The sequence below is a fragment of the Selaginella moellendorffii genome, unplaced genomic scaffold (assembly GCF_000143415.4).
Source record: "Selaginella moellendorffii unplaced genomic scaffold, v1.0 SELMOscaffold_158, whole genome shotgun sequence".
Classification (NCBI taxonomy): domain Eukaryota; kingdom Viridiplantae; phylum Streptophyta; class Lycopodiopsida; order Selaginellales; family Selaginellaceae; genus Selaginella; species Selaginella moellendorffii.
Window position 1 is genome coordinate 162,422 of NW_003314419.1, and position 23,256 is coordinate 185,677.

At 43.3% G+C, this 23,256-nt stretch overlaps 1 protein-coding gene across 1 annotated transcript in view; it reads left to right on the forward strand.

The window, feature by feature from the left end:
* LOC9663311 (intraflagellar transport protein 56) overlaps nt 1-22,482 on the forward strand; it is a 48,377-nt gene extending 25,895 nt beyond the window's left edge. The window contains exons 11-12 of the mRNA XM_024667141.1: nt 22,067-22,124; nt 22,244-22,482. Of these exons, the coding sequence (XP_024522909.1) occupies nt 22,067-22,124; nt 22,244-22,482 (297 nt within the window). The remainder of the gene's footprint in view (nt 1-22,066; nt 22,125-22,243) is intronic.
* Nucleotides 22,483-23,256: the final 774 nt, after the last annotated feature.

Sequence of the window (23,256 nt, forward strand, 5' to 3'; positions counted from 1 at the left end):
AGTCCCTCCGGCAATCCAATGTCCTCACCCTCCCACAACTCTACGATGAATTCCAAAATTGCATCAAAGGCACTGTTGAAGCTGCACTTCTGACAGAGGTTCCAGACTTTAAGGGGTTTGTAAGAGGCTACATCAGGGACGGATCCGAAACGCTGATTGGCCACTCCAAGCCTCTTCAGTTTCATTTCAACATGTGTGACGGTGCTCCAGTGATGAGGTACAAGATGAGAGAATGGGACACAGTGTGGCTGCCAGTGGACGGCATTGAACTCTTCAAGAGAGATCCCATAACTGGGGAACCTATGATTCCTCAAGGTTCCCCACGGCCGATGCACCTGGATGGACTCAAAGACCAGGAAAGTATAGTGGCCGGGATTAGACAGCATATTGCCTTCTGGAAGAGGGGGTTGGTGTTTGGTGGAGAATCCTATTTTCAGAGGTGCAAGCCTTTGCTCGAATACTGGGAGAAAATTATATCTGCTATCCAAAATGGGCCGGTTGTATATGAAGAATTGGAAGAGTCCTTTTGGCCAGAACCCAGAGCACCAGATAGTAGCGGAACAATGTCCTCTGGAAATACAGTGACAGATAACGATGTTGAGGATCACTATTGTGGGCTGAGGAACAAGAAGCCGGATTCAGCATTCAATCCAGTACAGGTCTGCAAAGGAATGGTCGTGCTTGTCAGACCCAATAATAAAAAACAAATGATATGGGTGGGGCGCTACATCACTGATGCAGAGGAGGACGCAGAAACTAACTCCTTCAATGTAGCTGTGGAGTGGTTCAAGCCAAGTTCCGGATATACGAAGGATTGCCTAGAAAAGAGATGGGTGCTGAATCCAAGGGATCCCAGCATGAGCATATCGGTGGATAATGTTGTGCATGGTTGGATGTGGAAGCAGAGTGCCACCATCACCTTGCCAGACCATGCAAGAGATGCAGCAAGAGCATTCATAACCCGGGTTCAAGGTGAGATTCATTAATATTCCTTTACTAAGTTTCTAATGTATTTTATTTCAAGGTGAACAATCCGAATCTGAATCAGAGGAGGCGTGATGGCATGTGGCCTTACGCCATTCCTAGGTGAGATGATACAAATAACAAGTATAAATTCTTAGTTGTTCTAGCAAATCTTACTTAAAGTTCAAGGTGAACAAGCCGAATATGAATTCATCGGATTGTTATAACAAATTGCGAGGTGATGGCATGAGGCGATACGCCATTTGAGAGTGGTAGCCATTCCTATATGAGGTGAGTGAAATATTTATTAGAAATACCTCATTCAATTGTGCACTTCTAAGTCTTGGTCCACTCAGTACTGTTTGCATGTTTTTATTTTAATTCTTTCTCTAAAATGTTATTTAGCATGTGGCTTCATGCCATTGCTCTCCACAATCATGCATTGAATTTTTCTATCCTTGCATAATACTTCTCCATATATATAGCATGTGCGCACATGTGATATGGTTCATTAGGCCTGATATAGTGTGTGAGGTAAAACAAAGATGATGTGACATATGCATTTACCAATCATACGTGCATAAATCTAATAATATGGCATGTGGCCCATATTAATGGCATATAAACCCATATTGTGGGCTTACGTGCTTTATGTACCATCATTCCCTTGCAGCGTGTGTGTTGGTTTCCTTTTATAACACAACGAACTCCATATTTTAGGGTGAAGAGCGTTCTCATGGCAAGCACAAAATCTGTAAGTGAGGCAGAAAAGGAGATGGAGAAGGAGATAGGTGAAGATGTAGAATATATAAGTCTTCCAAACTCCCCGTACTATACTCTAGGTGATCATTTTTCTGAACAAACGACAACATTAACAACTATCGAGAACACCCCAGTAACGTCAGAGACAACAATCCAAAGCAAAACAACTGACCCGGAGAAGGATGATAGTACCACTGAGAGTACCAAAAAGGAGGTGTCCACTAGCGCTTAGGCTTATAATGGCGTGTGCCCTCATGCCATTTACTTGATCACCAAATACCTTTTTCCCTTTGCACTAGTATATCTTAATACCGGTCTGAGAAATAGAATGGCATGTGCCCTCAGGCCTTTTACTAAATCACCTTTGAAAGAAATGCAAGCCTCTATGTCGTAAAAAAAAGGTACTAGAGAAATTCCTTAATAATATGAATGTTATTTAGTTTCATAAAAATACACTAAGGGTCAAATGAGTTAAATGACTTCTCCAGACTAGCAATGCCTCTTGCTACACCTTCACAATTAGATTCGTTAGAAAAAGATAACATTGAATAATATCTAAATGTTCTCACCATTAAGTTATATGTCTGGCTAATAGGAATGACGTTCATCTTGGAAAGCTCACCACACGCTCAATGAACAAACAAATAGTGTGTGCGCGCATGCCATCGCTCTTCTTTAGCTTCAGATTCGGCTTGTTCACCTTGACAATGAGATTTATTATACAACCAAATGGACTCAGTCTGGACATAAAGTCACCGCGCTAGTCACCATGCCCCAGATATGTCTAGCCCCTGGACAAAAAACATATAATTTCACGTCATTTTCAAATACTTGAAAATTTGTACCTAGTCCCATTTTACTGAATAAATCCCACTTTAACGAAATAGAGCATTCCCCACCAAATCCCTTTCTGCCCATGGCCGTGTTTGCCAACACTGCCACTGAACCAAGGCCCACAGGCCCGACCACTAAGTCCCACGGTCCTCTGGGACTTCCTCCTCACATGACTGTATCCTTGGTCTCTACACTATAGGACGGCTCCTCTTCCTTTTCACAGTCTGGGACCTTGAGGCAACATTTCGGAACACCGTGGCCTTACGCGAGCCTCGTGGGTACTTTCCCTGCCTTTCGCCTTTGGGTGCTCTAGCCGTGGGCTTAGAGCGAGGTTCCGTTGAGCCACACCAGGTATCCAAGTAGGTAGTGCCACCCACACTTGGACTGGGAGCATTGGCTAGTCAATCTCCCGGGGGAACTAAAGCCGGCTCTTGAATACTTCACCAAGCTACCCTACTTGTCGGTCCTTATTCACTCTAGTCTTGGATTTCCCAGTGGTCAGCTCATCACCCAACACTTGGGTACAGCCTTCCTGGGCCAAACTAGCCTTTCCTGGCCAAACTGGCTCCACTATAGTCCTCCCCCTATTATACTTTTGGAGCCCACCAAACCCCCTAGGGTCTGGGAGACGAATGCTTTAGGCTTTCACCCTCTTAGACTCGAACTCAGACTCAGACTCGGACTTGAACTCGGACTCAGACTTGGACTTGAACTCGGACTCGGACTCGAACTCGAACTCGGACTCGGACTCGGGCTCAGTCTCGGTCTCGGCCTCGGTCTCGGTCTTGGTCCCAATCTCGATCTCGATCTCGGTCTCGATCTCGGTCTCGGTCTCGGTCCCGGTCTCGGTCTCGACCTCGGACTCCATCTCGGATTCCATCTCGGGTCCATCTCGGACTCCATCTCGGTCCATCTCGGACTCCATCTTGGGTCCATCTCGGACTCCATCTTGGGACCATCTCGAACTCCATCTTGGAATCCATCTCGGACTCCGTCTCGGTCCATCTCGGACTCCATCTTGGGTCCATCTCGGACTCCATCTTGGGACCATCTCAAAATCCATCTTGGAATCCATCTCGGACTCCGTCTCGGTCCATCTCGGACTCCATCTCGAACTCCATCTCAGTCCATCTCGGACTCCATCTCGGTCCATCTCGAACTCCATCTTGGGTCCATCTCGGACTCCATTTCGGACTCCGTCTTGGACTCCATTTTGGACTCCGTCTTGGACTCCATCTCGGACTCCATCTCAGACTCTGTCTCGGACTCCATCTTGGACTCCGTCTCGGACTCCATCTCGGGTCCATCTCGGACTCCATCTCGTGTCATGTGTTGGTCCTTTTGGGTCCCTTTTTAGAGCCTTGCTTATTGCTTGCTTCGTGCTCATTCCTCGAGCACTTTGTTGGGAGTTCCACTCCCGCTCTCGACCTTTCAAGTCGGAGCTTTTAGTCCAAATGCGTTACACTTGTTTGGCTTTCGCTTTGGCCACTACCATGTGGCGCCCTTCCGGCTTCACTTTGGGGCCTAGGGATTTTGTGTCTCATACTGTAGTCATAATTGTGATACTGTCCTTTCTAGGAGTAGATAGTTGTAAGCCACAAATTTTTCCTTCCCAATTTGCCACTTTACCTCGTCTATCCGACCAACACTGCCTTGGCTTTTAGCTAAGTTCCCTCGCCAAGGTTCTCACCTATTGTACCAGCTCCTAGTTGGTTCTACTTGGTTTCAGCTACTCACTGCACGAGCAACAGAGTGTTAGCCATTCATCCATGGATTCCCAAATCTCTCCCAATCCCCCTCCCCAGGTTAGACTGGACTTAAGGTTCGGTTACACTCCCCACAGGCACAAGCAGCCAAACACACTAAGCCTCCTGGTTCCTAACACCCCTTGGTATAACAAGACTTGATCATGGGACCCTCTAAATCCCAATCTGAAACACTTGCTTTGGGACGTTGGGGCGCAACACCGTGGCCTAATGGCCTGGTATGGGTACCTATACCCCCCCCCCCCCACCTCCATCTCGAAGGGAAAGCCCAAGCCCCTAGGAAGGGCAAGGACCAATGAGCCACAAGGTACTCAAGTGGGGCACCACTCCACATGAGCCGGGAGCACCATAGTCAGTTTCCATTCCGGGAGTGGGAGTTGCTCTTGAGCACTTCCTTGGGTGGCCCTTCCGGCACCACTTGAGTCCTAACGCAAGGAGGAGGGTACTCCACCAACTAGAGCAGCATGGAGCTTGGGCTTAGACCCAAGCCAGACGCAGAACAAGAAGCGACACAGCCCAGCGGGAGCCAAATTAATGTCTCAGGTGGTCAAACATGCATTCCAACCACTATCTCTACTATACATTTGGAACCCCCCATAGCCCCCCGCCCCCCCCCTTGAGGAACACACGCTTTGGGCTTTCACCCCAAGCCTCCCTTGATATCAGGAGTTAGTCTCTGGGACAAGCTCAAAACTTACTAAATATGGAATGGTGCTAGATTGCGAATTTGGATACGGGACGAACACCATTGTGTTCAGGCCAATCTCTACATTCCGTAGATGTGCCAAATGAGCAAATCTAGACTCTTTCCATAAATAGCATTTGGGACCGAAATGAGACTAACACAAAGGGCATGATAGTGAGGGTGTTTAGCAAACACGTTAAGCCATCATGTAGCAAATATTAAGGGACCAATCTCAATATTGCAGGGGTTCTTGATACTAACAAGTGCAAGCCAATGATAGGTGTTTTTCAAACCAGGCCGAGTATGCTCAACAAGAAACACATAGGGTTCCTACCTTATGTTTATCCAATCTAAGTACACGATCATTGACCAGTTTCTCAACTAGCTCAAGTGGGAAACTGATAACAGGTCTAGCAATACCAACCTCCTGCCATCGTGGCAGTAAGGTAAGAGTGTCTGTAAGGACTAGCCGACAAGTAACTTTCGATACCCAAAGTCACATTCGCGACACTCTCCCCCGCTAGGGAAGATCGACGTCCTCGTCGATACATACTCGAGTCTAGAATACTGCCAAGGAAACAACTCCAAAAAAAGTTCACGGTACTCACACTATGTGAGAAATGTACCAACTTAAATGAGTTAGGAGGCAACCTCTTTGTCTAACGCGGATGCACTACCAGCTTAGACACCTTCCAGCCGTCGCCGACAAGGAAATGACCAATGGAGTCAGCCACCCTTGCTACTTTGGGAGTCACCTGTAAGCAACCAAAGAGAACGACTCGAAAGATGGTCCATGGGGTTCAAATATAGAGGGAAAAAGGCCCATGAATAAGAGTGCACCCCCTTTTCCAATCAGTTAAGGGTCTTAGGATATTTGGGGTTAAGCGTCCTTAGGTTTGAATAGTACTGAGCTGGGTGACCTCTTGGGAAGTCCAAACTCAGGAGCTTACATCACCCAACTTACAAAAGTGTGATATGCCCCTGCCCGCACGAACATAGAGAGAGAAGCCAAAGGCCCCAACCCTCATGAGTAAAGAAACCAAACCCGTTGGTAAGGTTTAAATAGACTACTGTAAACAGGCAGTTAGAGTTGTTTCCACAGTCACGCCCTTTTAACAGAATAAAGAACATCGATATAGAGGCGAGTGATGTGACCAGCCGACAGTAGCTACCCCATGACTAGAGATTTCACCATGCACACGAAGTGCCGAAGCCAATCTGCTTATGCTGGCAGAAACTCAAAGATCAATAAATGGACAATATCAAAGTCATAGACAAGGATATCTTAGAGACTTAATTACTAATGATTAAATCTTAGATTAGAACACAAAAGTATTCCAAGTAAGTTATCATCTAATAAACCAGTAGTATAGTACAGGAACCAGATCACAAGAGTTGGAAAACATAGGATGCACTATCCAACAAAATTCAATAGCAAACATATCATCAAGGAAACTCAATGATGAAATTTAACTATCAAAAATGGTAGACAGTATGCCAAACAACCCACTAAAGATAACTCAAAGAACATAAAATATCATTGACTAGCAAGCAAAATGCTCGCGAATGTATCACCCAAAGAAAATAACATTCCAACCTATCAGAACTAACTCAAGCAATAATCAACAGAACAAAATGAATGCGGAAAGACCAACAAACATTTCTAAGCTAATGAAGAGTATATTTACATCAATGCAAAAGCTAAGCATAACGAAGTTATGCTTAACAAGTGATCATCTAATCAATCCTCCATAAATCCATCTATAGCAAGACGTAACTCACATCATAACAAGCACAAAAATAATCATCAATGATCAATATATTCCAACTCAAATCCAACAAAAGGACTCAAACATTCCAATATTGATCACTAACTCTTCCACTTGTAGAGTTAGCATAGTCCATGATTAAATCACTTTTCAAGGAAAAGCCAAAGCTCAACCTCTACTAAACAATCTCGTCTAGAACACAACTAACTCAAACTTGCCACTCAGTTCATTTGAACGTGAACATAGTTGCTAACTAGCAAATGCACGAATGCTAATAACACAAAGCTACAACCAAATCATCAACACTATCTCTATCGAGACTAATGAAACTCAATATCAATCCTAAGGATAAACATCTCATCTCACTTGAATCTCAACATCAATAATATCAATGACAAGGCATCACTTCAATGCCATTAACACCATAACAAAGCTAAAAGAAAGCAAGAGTGAATCACCACCCAAAACTTCCTAGCAACCAAGCTAACCAAAGTCGGAGATACTTACTCAGTATTTGAGATTAGTTCTTCAGCAAAACTCAGTTACAGATAACACATCATCAAGGAGTGATTCACCACATCCAAAACTCAATGAAATTCAACACCACGCACTAAACGTAACCAAATGATATCGACAGAGATAGAGTTGACATGCCAACATAGAAAACCTATGTAAGTCTAATGACACGATCCTCCGCAACACCATTCAGTAAAGCAAACCTATCACTGCTAAATCATTACCGAGTGAAGCAAGTGTCAAAAGTCCTTGGCAAAGTCTACAAGTAATCACCAGTCGCAAAGCAACTAACAATCACCCTTCAACTTGCCTTCACAAGACTTAAACACTAAACTCGCGCCATCGAGTTATATACTTGTCCAACATGAACGTAATACCCCAGATACGAGATAAAGGTTCATTAACAAACACAAACTAAATGACCACTCAAATCCAACTCAACCGCAATAAGCTCACTAACACATCTAGTCAATAGCTTTAAGCATGCTTTGAAGAGGCTAGCTATACATGACCAACACTTACTCGAAACTAAAGTGAAGACCACGAGATGGACTCATATCAGTACACAACCTCCACTTAAACAAAGCTATAGTATGGGTACCAACATCTCAACTACAAACAACTAAGTTGGACATCACCATCCTCAGCCAAGGTGCAGGGCCACCAAAACCAAGTCAAGATCAGTGAGAGCTCACTACTCTCATAGAGTCTAATGAAATGCAAGGTGCAACCTGCCACCAAGAAAAACGCTACATAAGAAAGGCACAAGGGTCACCCTTCTTAAAAAACTGCAACAGCCACTTTTCTACACCAACTCTAGACTCTATTCAACTCAATTGCCTTAGCCCCAAAAGTTAGCATCCCTTTCGGGTCGCATCATACAAACTACCTACCAAGGTCTAATCTAACCAAAGTCAACTCCAACCCTTTCATTAGTTTGTATTGGCTTAAAAAAACGGAAAGGTTTTTGGACAAAGTGATCAATAGATCAGCCATTGGAAAAACTTAAGAAAATTTGTGGAAAATTTTCCATCCTAGACAAAGAATGACTCTCAATCCAGGAATGCAAACTCTCAAGACTCAACCAACTTCCTTCTACCAACAACTTCACATAGGTTCACTTCAACACTAATTCTCATGACCCATGCTTAAGCATCGAACATCTTTGCCTATACTTCCGACATCCAACACTGATTTTCGCAAAAATGCAAAATGAACATCCAAGGCTTGATCCCGAAGACCTGAATATCCACATTGTACTAACACTCTTCTTTAATCAACTTCAAGATACAATGTAAAGCTAAAACACTAACAAGAAAAATGACATGGAAAATCAAGTTTTAAGGAAAATTCCTCATCACTCAAATCACAATGCTACTTCCACTAACACAAGTGCTAGCAATGTTAATGCTTTAACTACACACCTTCTCCATCCAACAATCTACTTCAAGTGCTTAATGGATCAATCGATAAGCTATAGCAAATGAATGCTACAACCTTTTTCAACACTTTAATGGGCAAACTCAAGAAACTAAGGAACCAACTTAAGCTTAGCATAATGGACCACCATTGAGAATCCAGTCAAAGCTACTACAATGTTACTACGTGCAAGTAGACTAGCTTCACCATCTACCACTTTGGGGTTGATCGTCGTTTAACCAAGCAACTTTGTAACCATATTGCTCATTATCACATGGATATGACATAAAAATCACAATGACTTGATCATCAATTAAGCAACACTATGAGCAATGCCAATATCATTACTTTAAATATTTATGTGAGTATCAAGTGTCAACTCGATTCGACAAAATGCAACATAAATGCCACACTCCACCGATAGAGACTTACAACACTGAACACCACTAACTTTTGTTCACAACACGGACAAGCTCATGCCACTCTCTTTCCAACCAAACTCAATACTAATCCAACACCAAACTACTTAAGGAGCAATATCAAGGTTCCCCGGAAAAGAATTGAGCATTGCAACCCAAGTCTTCCAATAGCAAGTTTAGACAAGATGGTTTAGCGCTTCACCGCTATTCATCCCACAACTCACCATTTGTAAGACCATCATCTCCAAGATGCATCAAGGTAGGGTCTCTTGATTGCATAATATGAACACGAGCAATGAGTCACACATCGTTGCAAATCATCTCTCTAAGAAGAGAAGATGATTTACGTATTTGATCCTTCATCCCTGATGACTCTCTTTTCGGTCTCATCTCATTCCGTAGATATGCCAAATGAGCAAATCTAGACACTTTTTATAAATAGCATTTGGGACCGAAATGAGACTAACACAAAGGGCATGATAATGAGGGTGTTTGGCAGACACGGTAAGCCATTATGTAGCAAATATTGAGGGACTAATCTCAATATCGCGGGGGTTCTTGATACTAACAAGTGCAAGCCAATGACAGGAGTTTCTCAAATCAGGCCGAGTATGCTCAACAAGAAACACATAGGGTTCCTACCTTATGTTTGTCCGATCTAAGTACATAGTTATTAACCAGTTTCTCAACTAGCTCAAGTGGGAAACTGATAACGGGTCTAGCAATACCGACCTCCTGCCATCGTGGCAGTAAGGTAAGAGTGTCCGTAAGGACTAGCCGACAGATAATTTTTGATACTCGAAGTCACATTCACGACAGCATGGTATCATTAAATACCATGAATCTAAGCAGTAAGAAAGCTAAGAATGCAGCTAGGAGCATGAAAGTTGGGGTAAAGAACTTGTTTCAAATGGCAAGAGCATGAATGGATATTCAAGATTTGTGCTTGAGATTGAGCACTTGCCATGTAGTCATGTCCTCCATGGGGAAGGACATGGCTACACTCTAACTGTTAAAACTATTTTCTACACTAAGAAGCCTTTATGATACTTTTGGCGGTATGGCATAGACCAATTGTGCTCCATAGAAGGTGCAAGTCCTCCATCAGCTCTAGGCAAAACTTCCTTAAGGATCTAGGGCTATTGGAATTATGGACTAGGTTTCTTTCTTTCTTTGCCAAAGCTTTAAAGTTATTTTTAATGTGGAGAAGCCCAGCAAATCTTCAGATAAGGAAAGAGAGGTGATATAAGCATAAGCTAAACTACTTCATTAAGGTGGTATACTCAAGACAGTATCTAACACTGCTTCCTTTGAAGCTTTTGAGTCCAGTCAACATCTTGTACAGCCCTTGAGGCCACCTTCTTTAACTTCGCAGTGGAAGTGTATTTGAGCCATTGCTGTGCTAGAGTTTATTCCTCCAATCTGGGTGTTCTTCTATCAACTTTCTCAAAAGTATCCACTTTTGTTTCAGAATTAGAGGTAAATTCACTAAAGGCTTGAAGTGTCCACTATTTACTGTTGAGAGTAGAGGCAAATTCACCTAGGGCCTCAAGGCTGCAATGCTTGCTTGGCTTCAATCAAAACTTGTCTGGGTAAGCTATGATAATTTAAATATGTTAAATCTATTAACCACTGAAGTAATACAAGTTCAGGAAATATTATTAGAACCTAAAAAATGAATAAATATTAATTCACTGAATCATTAAAGTATATTCTTACTTCAGAAAACTAATTTACATTTACAGAATACTATATCTACCTCCCATCAGGTCTTGGATCCCTGATTTGTTTTTCTGCTGGGATTCCTGCTAATATTTATTTAATATTTTCATTTATTTTTAAATAATTACAAATTAAAAGCACATTAATTATTTTTAAACTTGATTTCTCTTATAAAAGGCTTTGTGGTTATTATTACTCTTATAGATTTTATAGATGCTCATGATAAATCTTAGTAGCATATAATATACACTAATTTATTCTATGTTGCACTATTAGATATAGCTTTTCTATCCCAATAAAGTGTTTTCAAAGACTTATTTTGGTCTAGGCCAGTGGAGCTGGATTCCTTGCTTGTATACCTTAAATCATTTTCCTTTGTTACATTGTGCAACAAGATTCAGCAAGCTGGGTTGTGCTGCAGCATGAAGTGCATGTGTTCTTTAGTCATCATGTACCTGTAAAGCTCAGGAGCTCACATATTATCAAAAAGTTATAGGGTCATGCTCTGTCCAAGTTTTCTCACCTTTAAATAATGGTTGAGCAGCGTTGTGGTCCATGATTAAATCCTTCTATAGGCTTTCTTTTGTTAGTGAAGCATTCATCTGTGTGCAAAGTTGGGATGCAAGCACCTAAAATGAAAAGGTTGGGTTTTTAATTGGTTTCAGATGATGGAAGGCCAAGTTTACCTTGCCAAGTTCCACACTCCATTGATCAAAGGAGTTGATTCCCCAGATACCATGACCTAGTGCTCATACAATGCTAGAAGCTGGCCAACTATGTATGGCTTTAGAGTTGGTAGCAGTATGCTCAAGGCTGGACGGTTGTCGATGAATTTTTGCAAGCTTTCACCTAGCATGCTAGGTAACTATAGAGCAGCAAGGAAAGAACTTTGAGGAACTTACTTTGTGAGGAATCAAATAATCTGGGACACCTTCCGCTTGAAGTTCCTTGAGGATCTGAAGAAAGAAACATTTAGACAGTGAAAGAATACGAGAGATTCCTTACTGACCCTACCATAAGCCAACATGTCTGCTTGGGGTAAAAAAGTACACAAGTTTGTGCCAAACCAGATGCCAAATTCTGAATTATAGTCTTGTGTGAGAGGAAAAACAAGGAGAGAACTAACAGCTCTAACCATTCATCTGCTCAATTCTCACAACCTGGCGGGATGCTAGCATCAACACCCATTGCTTCGCACCGCTTGTAATACCTATTTATTTATAAATAGCCATACATTCTTTGAAAGATATTTGCTTTAATTAGTGAAATAGCAAATGAAATCTATTTAGCCAATGTCAATCTTGGTAAATAGCAAATAAAAACTACACAAACCTCTTAACTTATTTTGAAGAAGTACATCTTTGAGTACCAAACCATAGTTTACTTTCTTGGCCAAGCAAATTCACTACTGAGACAATAAAAAAAACTACTGTACTCTCCAACAAGCCTAGGATTTCTATATAGCTCTTCCAATGATAACCCAACTGTTAGGCACTAGCTTTAACCATATGGTCAACATCAGTCAAAGGGAAGCTCAAGGGTACATTAAAGCATGTTAGGTTAAAGAACTCAACCTACCCTAGGGCTCACGGTGGAGTGGTAGCATAATGGAACTTTTGAGGTAGCTCGGGGGTGGTTGGGTGGTGAGGAACCTCAAGAGGAGGCATAGCATAGTCTAGAGAGACTAGATCTTTACCTTTTTGCACTAGATCATAATATTGGTATTAGAGAAGATGGTTGTGATGGCCCACCAAGTTGAATGCTAGAATCCTATTGTTGATGGTGGTGCTAATGATAGTGTTGATGAAGCTATGGAGGTTTGGACTATTCAAGATATTATTCTTGTGAGCTTTAAATCAAAATTAGCAAGAGATGCAAGACAAGATGTTTGGCATGATGGACACCATGCATGAGTGTGTTGAGGCACTCAAAACTAAATATAGTGGCACTCCAAGTAAGCATTCCTTGGTAGATCAACTCAAAATTCCAACCTTTTCTAGTGATGGTGGTGTGAACGAATGTTTAGCTTGGCTAACCAATGTGAAGAAGTTCTTGGCTATTAAGGGAACTTCAAATGTAAAGGCTTTAATAGCTATTCCAATGATTTTGTGTGATACTAGTCTTCAATGGTGGAATTGGCTTGAGGAGTTTCGTGTTGTGGATAAGAAACCACCAGTGTTTACCATAGATGAGTTTGAGGCTGCTTTTCATTTACATTTTTCCCCTCACTATAACATAAATGCTCGCATAGAACTTTAACATTTTCAACAAGGGAAAATAACTCTTGGGGACTATATTGAGAAGTTTATTAGCTTGATTAGCTGTGTTCCCACAAGGGATCCAGATCAAAACAAGTCTTACTTCATTGATGGTCTTCATAGTGAGAGCATGCAATAACACTTGTGTCATTCTCAGCCTACAAAGAGTTTGGAGGAGCTCTTTGATGTGGCTTGTCGACTTGATAATGACAAGCACAAGTCTCACAAGCATTCCAGGAGTCCTTCTATCGAGAATCATCGTGATGATCACTATGGACACAAGGATGGGAACAAGCATCACAAGCTAAAGTATGTGGTAACTACTTTGGATGTAAAGGGGTCAAAGAAGCAAAAGTTCTTTATGAAGAATTATAGACAAGGTTATTATCATTGTGGCAGACTTGGACACTACAAGATTGATTATTCACAGTTGAAGAACAAGTAGCAGGGTGTAAGCGACTAATTTTTCCATTATACTTTAGTCACTTAACTGCACCTCCGACCACTTGGAGGAGTCTCATTCAAAACCTCCATAAGTCCCATTCAGAACTTGGGGCTTGCTAGCCCCGCGAATGGCATCCACGCCACTCAACTTTTGCACTTGGTCCAAGTGCTCCACGTGTCCGATCCCATGACCGACACCCCAAGGTACCACTGACATACCAGCCTGTTACGCTAGGCCATGCCCATTCACCTTGGTCACATCAGTGGTCTAACACCACCTGCGTTACAATTCCATCTCTCAAAAACTAGGCCATCCATCCATGAGTGGCTATCCTAGATCCACTCCATAACATCCTCAAGATGCCTGCAGACATGGGGAATAACCTTCCCCAATGTCTCCTTTCCGGTCCCCACCAAGTCCCTTCCTGTCCATGGCCGTGTTCACCAACACTGCCACTGGATCAAAGCCCATAGGCCCGACTACTAAGTCCAACTGTCCTCTAGGACTTCCTCACTATGTGACTGTGTCCCTTGTCACCACACTAGAAGGCTACTCCTCTTCCTTTCCACAGTCTGGGACTTTGGGGCAACATTTCGGAACACCGTGGCCCTACACGGGCCTCGTAGGTACTCTCCTCGCCTTCTGCCTTTGGGTGCTGTAGCCATGGGCTTAAAGCAAGGTTCTGTTGAGCCATACCAGGTATCCAAGTAGGTAGTGCCACCCACACTTGGATTGGGAGCATCGGCCAGTCGATCTCCCGGGGAAACTAGAGCCGGCTCTTGAACACTTCACCAAGCTACCCCGCTTGTTGGTCCGTATTCACTCTAGTCTTGGACTTCTCAGTGGTCAGTTCATCACCCAACACTGGGTCTGGCCTTCCTGGGCCAAACTGGCCTTTTTTAGCCAAATTGGCTCCACTGCAATCCTCCCCCTTACTATACTTTTGGAGCTCACCAAAACCCTAGGGTCTAGGAGACAAACACTTTGGGCTTTCACCCTCTCAGACTCAAACTCGGAGTCGGAGTCGGACTCGGACTCAGCCTCGGCCTCGGTCTCGGTCCCGATCTCGGTCTCGGTCTCGGTCTCGGTCTCGGTCTCGACCTCGGACTCCATCTCGGGTCCTTCTCAAACTCCATCTCGGATTCCATCTTGGGTCCATCTCGGACTCCGTCTCAGTCCATCTCAGACTCCATCTCGGACTCCATCTCGGGTCCATCTTGGACTCCATCTCAGACTCCATCTCGGTCCATCTTGGACACCACCTCGGACTCCACCTCGAACTCCAACTCGGGTCCATCTCGGACTCCAACTTGGGTTCATCTCGAACTCCATCTCAGACTCCACCTCGGACTCCAACTCGGGTCTATCTCGGACTCCATCTCGGAGTCCACCTCATGTCATGTGTTGGTCCTTTTGGGTCCCTTTTTGGAGCCTCGCTTATTGCTCGCTTCATGCTCGTTCCTTGAGCACTCTGTTGGGAGTTCCACTCCCGCTCTCAACCTTTCAAGTCAGAGCCTTTTAGTCCAAACGTGTTACGCTCGTTTGGCTTTTGCTTCGCCACTACCACGTGGCACCCTTTTGGCTCCACTTTGTGGCTTAGGGATTTGTGTCTCACAACTCCACCACCCATAGACGAAGTTCAATGTCCTCATTGAACAGTAAACCCTTTTATAAAGTAACACCCGCAGGTATTATCATTTCCATCCTTGGCACCCAGCTAATATTTGTCTATTGTTTGACCCTGAAGGCTCACCATACCTTGTCCGTCCTCTAAGGGGTATAGTCTCTCCAACATAAAGACTTATTTGGCCACCTGGGGTGGTTTGCTTTCTTTTATTGGTTCAGTTCTCGCTAAATCCGTTAGAAACACCTTCTCTAACTCAATTCCACTACTCATTCTCGAGTAGCCCCAACTTCTATTGACATAACCAATTCACCTTGGAACTTTTAATTTTGACTTCTCGAAGTCAATTTTTTTGGTGTCTTTGACACCTTTCACTACACATATTGTGCAACTTCACTTCCCATCTTAGGAAGCTCCCCACTTGAGGGTGCCATTGTCCTCTTTTCTATTTTATGCCACTTTTGGCACTAAGTTCCAGCCATCATAAGTTGTGCTAGAGCTATCCACGGCCCTATCCTTTGGCTACTTCGCCGCTCCCTCCCTTGGAGCTTTCACCTTTGCCAAATTAGAGCATTTGGGAATCCATCCTTGGAAGCACACTTCCTTTCTCATAATCCGTTAGCATCCAACACATTAGTGTTCCATGCCTAACTTTGCCATTTGGATTCCTTCCAATGAACTCCATGGCCCACACTTGGCCACTAGTCTTTTGCTTTTATCCATTAATTGTTGCACTAAGCAACATAGGATCACTACCTCCATTCTCGAAGTATCCTTTTAGTTCCATGGCAAAGGCTCTACTTTGCTAAGTCCAGCAGGTGCTCACCCTTAGTAGGTCTCTTTAGCAATTTTTGTTATGGGCTTCGTCCACAGCCCAACTTTGCAACCCTTCCATGGATCAACACTCGGGAACCACTTCCCCAACCTTGATAGCGTCGCCTCATGGGCAGCTTCAAGACCACGCTTCTGTTGCGCTACTCTGATTTCGCGCATTCTAGGAACCATTTATAGAGAGTCTAAAATATGGAATCGTCCATGTTAGACTATATGGCAACTAGAAAGCTTGCGAAAAGGGAGGCCTTAGCAAGCTAAGGGACAGAGTTCGTTCAAAGTTCCCAAAGACGATTCTAGGTAGCTAAGTACCTAGAAAGCCAAGCGTAACATCACGGTTGCTAGCAACAACACCCTTGAGCCCCCACTTAATTCTCCACTCCCAACTGACATAACCACCCTTGGTTATGCCTTTCGATTCCTATAGTTTAGTTCTATCCCCTTACTACTTGCTTTTGGCTTCACACCTTTCCTTCGGTCATTCTCCTCCAGACTAGGAAGATAGCTTTGCACTTTCTATCATGCCTTCGCAAATATTCTTAAGGATGAACTGACCCGATAGCCTAGGGAGTGGTTCCTCAATCCAGGTATGCTCACCTTATAATCCCACACACTGGGATTAATGTTGTTTCTTATAGGCCCTTACATGCCCATCACTAGCCTTGCCAAAATTCCATTTTTGGCTTTGTCCAATTTGGGTAGATAGTCTTCTCCTGTCTCCGCAACCTTGGACATTTGGATAGCACCTTCTATCCATCATTCGCTAGGAACTTAGTCCCTTGGGCTTTATCTATTGCACTCGCGACATCAAACACCACCTCCTAGTGTTCTAGAGTGTTTGGATGTCCCAAATGATGGCTTCTTTGACAATGAGCATTCCCTTTTACGACATTGACTTACTATATTGCAACATAAGCAATTTATCCCCCATAAGGGTATATCTAATTTCCTTATGCCATTAAGAAGTCTCAGGTAGCTACCTTCTACCAGTTAAACCTATTATTTTGCACCTTTTGCTTAATTGCCTCATAGTTGTTAAGTCTTACAACTCATTGCTGGTGCTTTCACACCTCCATCATTGTTTTGGTCACCACACTCTACCACATGCCTTCCAGCTTAAGCTATGCCATTCCCATTTCCATTAGGATTCCCTTGGCAAGGGGTTCTTATGAACCCACCAACATAACCTCAAGGTATTACACCTTGGCACATTTGGTGTCGTCTCCACACCATTGGCCCTGCGAACCTATCCTTATGACATTACTTATTAGTGTCTAGGTCTTTGCCAAGACCAATATAGTTATTCCTCATGCTAACTATCCATTAGCACAGCACCATAGTGTTTGCACCCAACTCTGTGCCAAAGTTGTTTTCTTCTGGGAACATCTTTCCCACAACTTTAGTATGGCACATTCTACCATCAATGAGATACCTACTGTTCTCATACTTAGATCTTATGATCCTCCCCATACTTCATGGGGCACCATACACCTGAGTCCAAATGCTTCAACCAATTCCTTAGGACCATTCCCTGACTCCACTTAAGTTATCCAGCATTTTAGACTTTGCTAATCCAACAACCTGCAAGGTCTTAGTCTTCGAGGTGCCAACTCGCTGGAATACAACTTCTTGTATTCATGTCCTACCCACAAGGACAATCTTTGCAAGTGTTACTCCAACACTTGATGATTTTCTTGGGGTTAACCTTTGCCCCTTATGACCACTTGTCCATGTGATGAGAATAGCAACTCATCTTTAAATACACCCCCAACTCCTTGGGTTGTTCCAGCATTTATTAGAGGTAGGCCCGACTACCATTTCAAGGACCAGTGTCCTCTTTTGTGTTTGACCTCCCACAGTCACCAATTCCGGTCTCAAATTTATGAGTACCAGCCTCAATTATATAAGGGTAATCTTGTGACTCCTTTATTGTTTTGGAGTCCACATCTCTCCCGTGATCCCAACTGTAGTTGTTTACCACAACTACATCAGCCAGTTTGCTAAGTCAAACGCTCATTTGGATCACATCCTCAACTCTCTAAGGAAACCCTTATACTGTTCCCAAGATCCCAAAGTCGTTCCCTTACTGGCCATTTTCTATCCACCACATCGCGCCCAAGTTCACCCATGAACTTGAGTGTAGAGCCATGTCCTCTCGACATGCTACTCCTCGAAGATAGGTCCATATCTAGGACCTTCCAACTCCAATACAAGTGGTGATATGCTTGGCCACCAATAAGAGTCAGACTAAGGAACAGCTCCAATACCAAGTTGTAAGTGACTAATTTTTCCATTATACTTTAGTCACTTAACCGCACCTCCGACCACTTGGAGGAGTCTCATTCACAACCTCCATAAGTCTCATTCAGAACTTGGGGCTTGCTAGCCCCGTGAATGGCATCCACGCCACTCAACTTTTGCACTTGGTCCAAGTGCTCCACTGACATACCAACCCATTACGCAAGGCCATGCCCATTCACCTTGGTCACATCGGTGGTCCAACACCACCTGTGTTACAATTCCGTCTCTTAAAGACTAGGCCATCCATCCATGAGTGGCTATCCCAAATCCACTCCATAATATCCTCAAGATGCCTGCAGACATGGGGAATAACTTTCCCCAATGTCTCCTTTCCGGTCCCCATCAAGTCCCTTCCTATCTATGGCCGTGTTCACCAACATTGCCACTGGATCAAGGCCAATAGGCCCAACCACTAAGTCCAACTGTCCTCTAGGACTTCCTCACTATGTGACTATGTCCCTTGTCACCACACTAGAGGGCTACTCCTCTTCCTTTCCACAGTCTGGGACTTTGGGGCAACATTTTGGAACACCGTGGCCCTACGCGGGCCTCGTGGGTACTCTCCTCGCCTTCTGCCTTTGGGTGTTGTAGCCATGGGCTTAGAGCGAGGTTCCGTTGAGCCATACCAGGTATCCAAGTAGGTAGTGCCACCCACACTTAGAAAGGGAGCATCGGCCAGTCGATCTCCTGGGGGAACTAGAGCCGGCTCTTGAACACTTCACCAAGCTACCCCTCTTGTTGGTCCATATTCACTTTAGTCTTGGACTTCCCAGTGGTCAGTTCATCACCCAACACTGGGTCTGGCCTTCCTGGGCCAAACTGGCCTTTCCTGGCCAAACTGGCTCCACTGCAATCCTCCCCCTTACTATACTTTTGGAGTTCACCAAACCCCCCAGGGTCTGGGAGATGAACGTTTTGGGCTTTCACCCTCTCAGACTCGAACTCGGACTCGGACTCGGACTCGGACTCGGACTCGGCCTCGGCCTCGGTCTCGGCCTCGGTCTCGGTCCCGATCTCGGTCTTAGTCTCAGTCTTGGTCTCAGTCTCGGTCCTGGTCTCGGTCTCGACCTCGAACTCCATCTCGGGTCCTTCTCGGACTCCATCTCGGACTCCATCTCGGTCCATCTCGGACTCCACCTCAGACTCGAACTCGGGTCCATCTCGGACTCCAACTCAGGTTCATCTCGGACTCCATCTCGGACTCCACCTCGGACTCCAACTCGGGTCCATCTTGGACTCCATCTCAGAGTCCACCTCGTATCACGTGTTGGTCCTTTTGGGTCTCTTTTTGGAGCCTCACTTATTGCTCGCTTCATGCTCATTCTTTGAGCACTCTGTTGGGAGTTCCACTCCCGCTCTCAACCTTTCAAGTCGGAGCCTTTTAATCCAAACGTGTTACGCTCGTTTGGCTTTTGCTTTGGCCACTACTACGTGGCACCCTTTCAGCTCCACTTTGGGGCTTAGGGATTTGTGTCTCATACAGGGCAAAAAGAATGGCCAATCTTCTACTAATGGTAAGTCAGATACTAAGAACTTGCAGACTTTGCAATGTGAAGATGACGAGGATGACCATTCCAGTCAGAGGAAGAGGCTTTCGATCATTGCTCGTCAACTCAATTGTATGTGAAACAAGATGGATCTCAAGGACACTTGTGAATCAGCTTTAATATTGGAGGGCGTGTTCTATGGCAGTCTAGTGCAAATTTTACTGGATAGTGGGAGCAATGACAACTTTGTTACTACAATGTTCTTTTGTTACTATATGATAGCAAATTTTATGTGAAGAAGAGCAAATGTGAGTTTGCAAAGTCAGAGGTGGAATATCTAGGTTATATTATGACATCTAAACGTGTCAAGACGGATCCAAGGAAAGTGGTTGTGGTGGAAAACTAGCCTACACCAACTTCACTGGTTAAGTTACTCACCTTCCTTGGTATGGTTAGTTACTACCGATGTTTCCAACATAAGTTTGCTATTCCTTTGACACAGTTGTTGCAGAAGAATGTGCCATTTGAGTGGAAAAAGCCACATGAAGAGAGTTTTATGGCATTGAAATGGTTGTTGAGTGAGACTTCAGTGCTTCGCATTGTTAATCCCTCAAAATCATATGAGGTGACATGTGATACAATATAAACAACGAAAGGGACAACTTGAGAAATGATCTATAAGGGGAAAGGGCCCATAAACAAAAATGCACCCCTTTTTCCAATTGGTTAAGGGTCTTGGGATATTTAAAGTTAAGTGTCATTGGATTTAAATAGTACTAGGTTGGGTGACCTCCTGGGAAGTTTAAATTCAAGAGTTTATATTTGATATCAGAGAGGTCTCAAGTCTGACTCTATTAATTGGTTAAGGGAATCGCACCACATGTTGATTGACATCTGGCAAGTTTAATTTGCTCTAGCTGGTTTGACCCGAGGGGTAGGGTGTTAAGAGAGTGGGGCTCTCAAGAGAGCTATGGCTCTCAACTTCCATTTACGAGGGCGTGAACTTGCAGAAAAGCATGATGGATTGTAAGTAACTAAAGGGAACAACTTGAGAGATGATCCATAGAAGTTTAAATATAAAGGAGAAGGGCCCATGAATAAGAGTGCACCCCCTTTTCCAATTGATTAACGGTTTTGGGATATTTGGGGTTAAACGTTATTGGGTTTGAATAGTACTATGTTAGATGACATTTCGGAAAGTCCAAATTCAGGAGCTTACATGTGAGTGGTTATGCACTGGGAGGAGTTCTTATGCAAGAGGGACAGCCTATTGTATATGAGAGTCAAACTTTGAATCTTGTAAAGCAATGCTATTCCATATATAAGCAAGAGTTACTCTCTATTGTTCATGCTTTGTAGATGTGACGGCACTATCTTTATGGTGCAAAGTTCATAGTGCTGACAAATCACAAACCTCTTATGTATCTTTTCACACATAAGGAGTTGAATACTAGGCAAGCTCATTTGATGGTCAAACTCATGGAGTTTGGGGAGTTTCTTGTTAAGCATCGTTTAGGAAAATCAAATGTGGTGGCAGATGTTTTATCTCATGTTTGTTATATGACGACATTACAAACATAGTTTTGTCATCATTTGAGTAAGGTGGTCAATGAGTTTAGGTAATTGGTTGAGCATGCTCAGGCTTAGAATGTTAAGATGGTCTCTTTGTGAGCCTAGATGAAAGCACCTTTTTCATTGAAGGATAGGATTCTTTACTACAATGGTTGTGTATATTTGCCACAGGTGGATGCATAAATTACTCAAGTTTTATTTCACTATAATGATCATCCAAAGGCCAATCATTTTGGGGGGAAGAAGATGTATGAGTTAATTAAGCACAATTTTTATTAAAGGAATATGAAGGCTGATATCCTTGAGTATTGTAAATCATGCAAGCTCTGTCAGTGGGTTAAGGTGCCACGGGAGAAGTTAAGGGCACTTTTGCAACCTTTACCTATTCCTTAGAGTCATTGGTGTAATATTTCTATGGACTTCATCACTTGTTTGCCACACACACAGAGGCAAAAAGAGCAAGTATGTGTCATAGTGGATCAGTTGACAAAGTATGTGTGGTTGTTAGCTCTTTGGAAGACTATCATTGCCTCAGACTTAACTGCGATCTACTTGGAGAAAGTTTTTCCTTATTTTGGTTTGTCAGAAGACATCATTAGTGATTGAAATTTAAAATTCACAAGTGGATTTTAGAAGAGCTTTGCAAAGGCTATGCAAGTGACTTTGAAACTCTTGAGTGGAAATCATCCTTAGATGAATGGGCAAATTGAGCGTGTGAATCAGGTGGACTATGCTGTAGCATTGGTCAAAGGTAGGGATAGTGAGATTTATATTTTCTGTTGGTGCAATTTGCTTATAACAATAGCTAACACATTGGAACTAAGCTAAGTCCTTACTTTGCCATGTTTGGAAGGCATCCCCGAACAACAGTGGAATTGGGATTGCATTTGAGTAAGGATGTTCAAGACAAGCTTGATTTAGAGGCGATTGATCTAGCTACAGAACTTAATGAGATTCTAGTGGTGTGCAAATGGAATTTGTATGCAACTCAAGATAGAGCAGAGAAGTTTGTTAATGAGTATCACCGGGATTATAAAGTGGGTGATCTTGTCTTTGTACGAGTGATTTTTCTATCAAGTGAGCAGCAGAACACCTTGGTGCCTTTGTAGAGTGGGAAAAGTGATAAACTTTCTCATTGTTATGCTGGTTCATATAAAGTGCTGGAGCACATTGGTAAGGCAGCTTATCGAGTGTGGCTACTAGTTGGGGTGAAAATTCATTGAGTATTTTATATCAGCTAGTTGAAAGGTGTACTATCTCGAAGTGACAAGCCCAATGCCTCTTTGATGTATACAGCTGTGGGAGATGGATTAGGAGCTTGAGTAAAGTTCCCCAGAAAGGGTGATCACCAATACAACTTGTCCTTGGGACAAGGACTTTGTTGGGGGGAAGAATTGTTAAGCACCAGCTTTGACCACCTGGTCAACACTGGTTAAAGGGAAGCTCAAGGGTACATTAAGGCATGTTAGGGTAAGGAACTTAACCTACCCTAGGGCTCACAATGGAGCGGCAGTGTAGTGGAGCTTTTGAGGTAACTCAAGTGTTGAGGAATATCAAGAGGAGGAGTAGCATACTTTAGAAAGACTAAATCTTTGTCTTTTCATGCCAGATCATAACACTAACTCCAGGAGAATGACTACAAAGTCATCTAACTTGAGGATTTGTCCTAAATGTATTGGTATACTTAGGTACAATAGCCATAAGTTCCTAGGACATTGGTTTAGGGATCAACCAATGTCTCCACCATATATCTAAAACTTATCATACATAGAAAGATATATATACAGATATAGATATGAGTATACATGGTGCAATGCTCCTAGATGCCATGCAATCAAAGATGTGATGGTTGTGTTCTTCGCTCTCCACACATGGCTTGTACA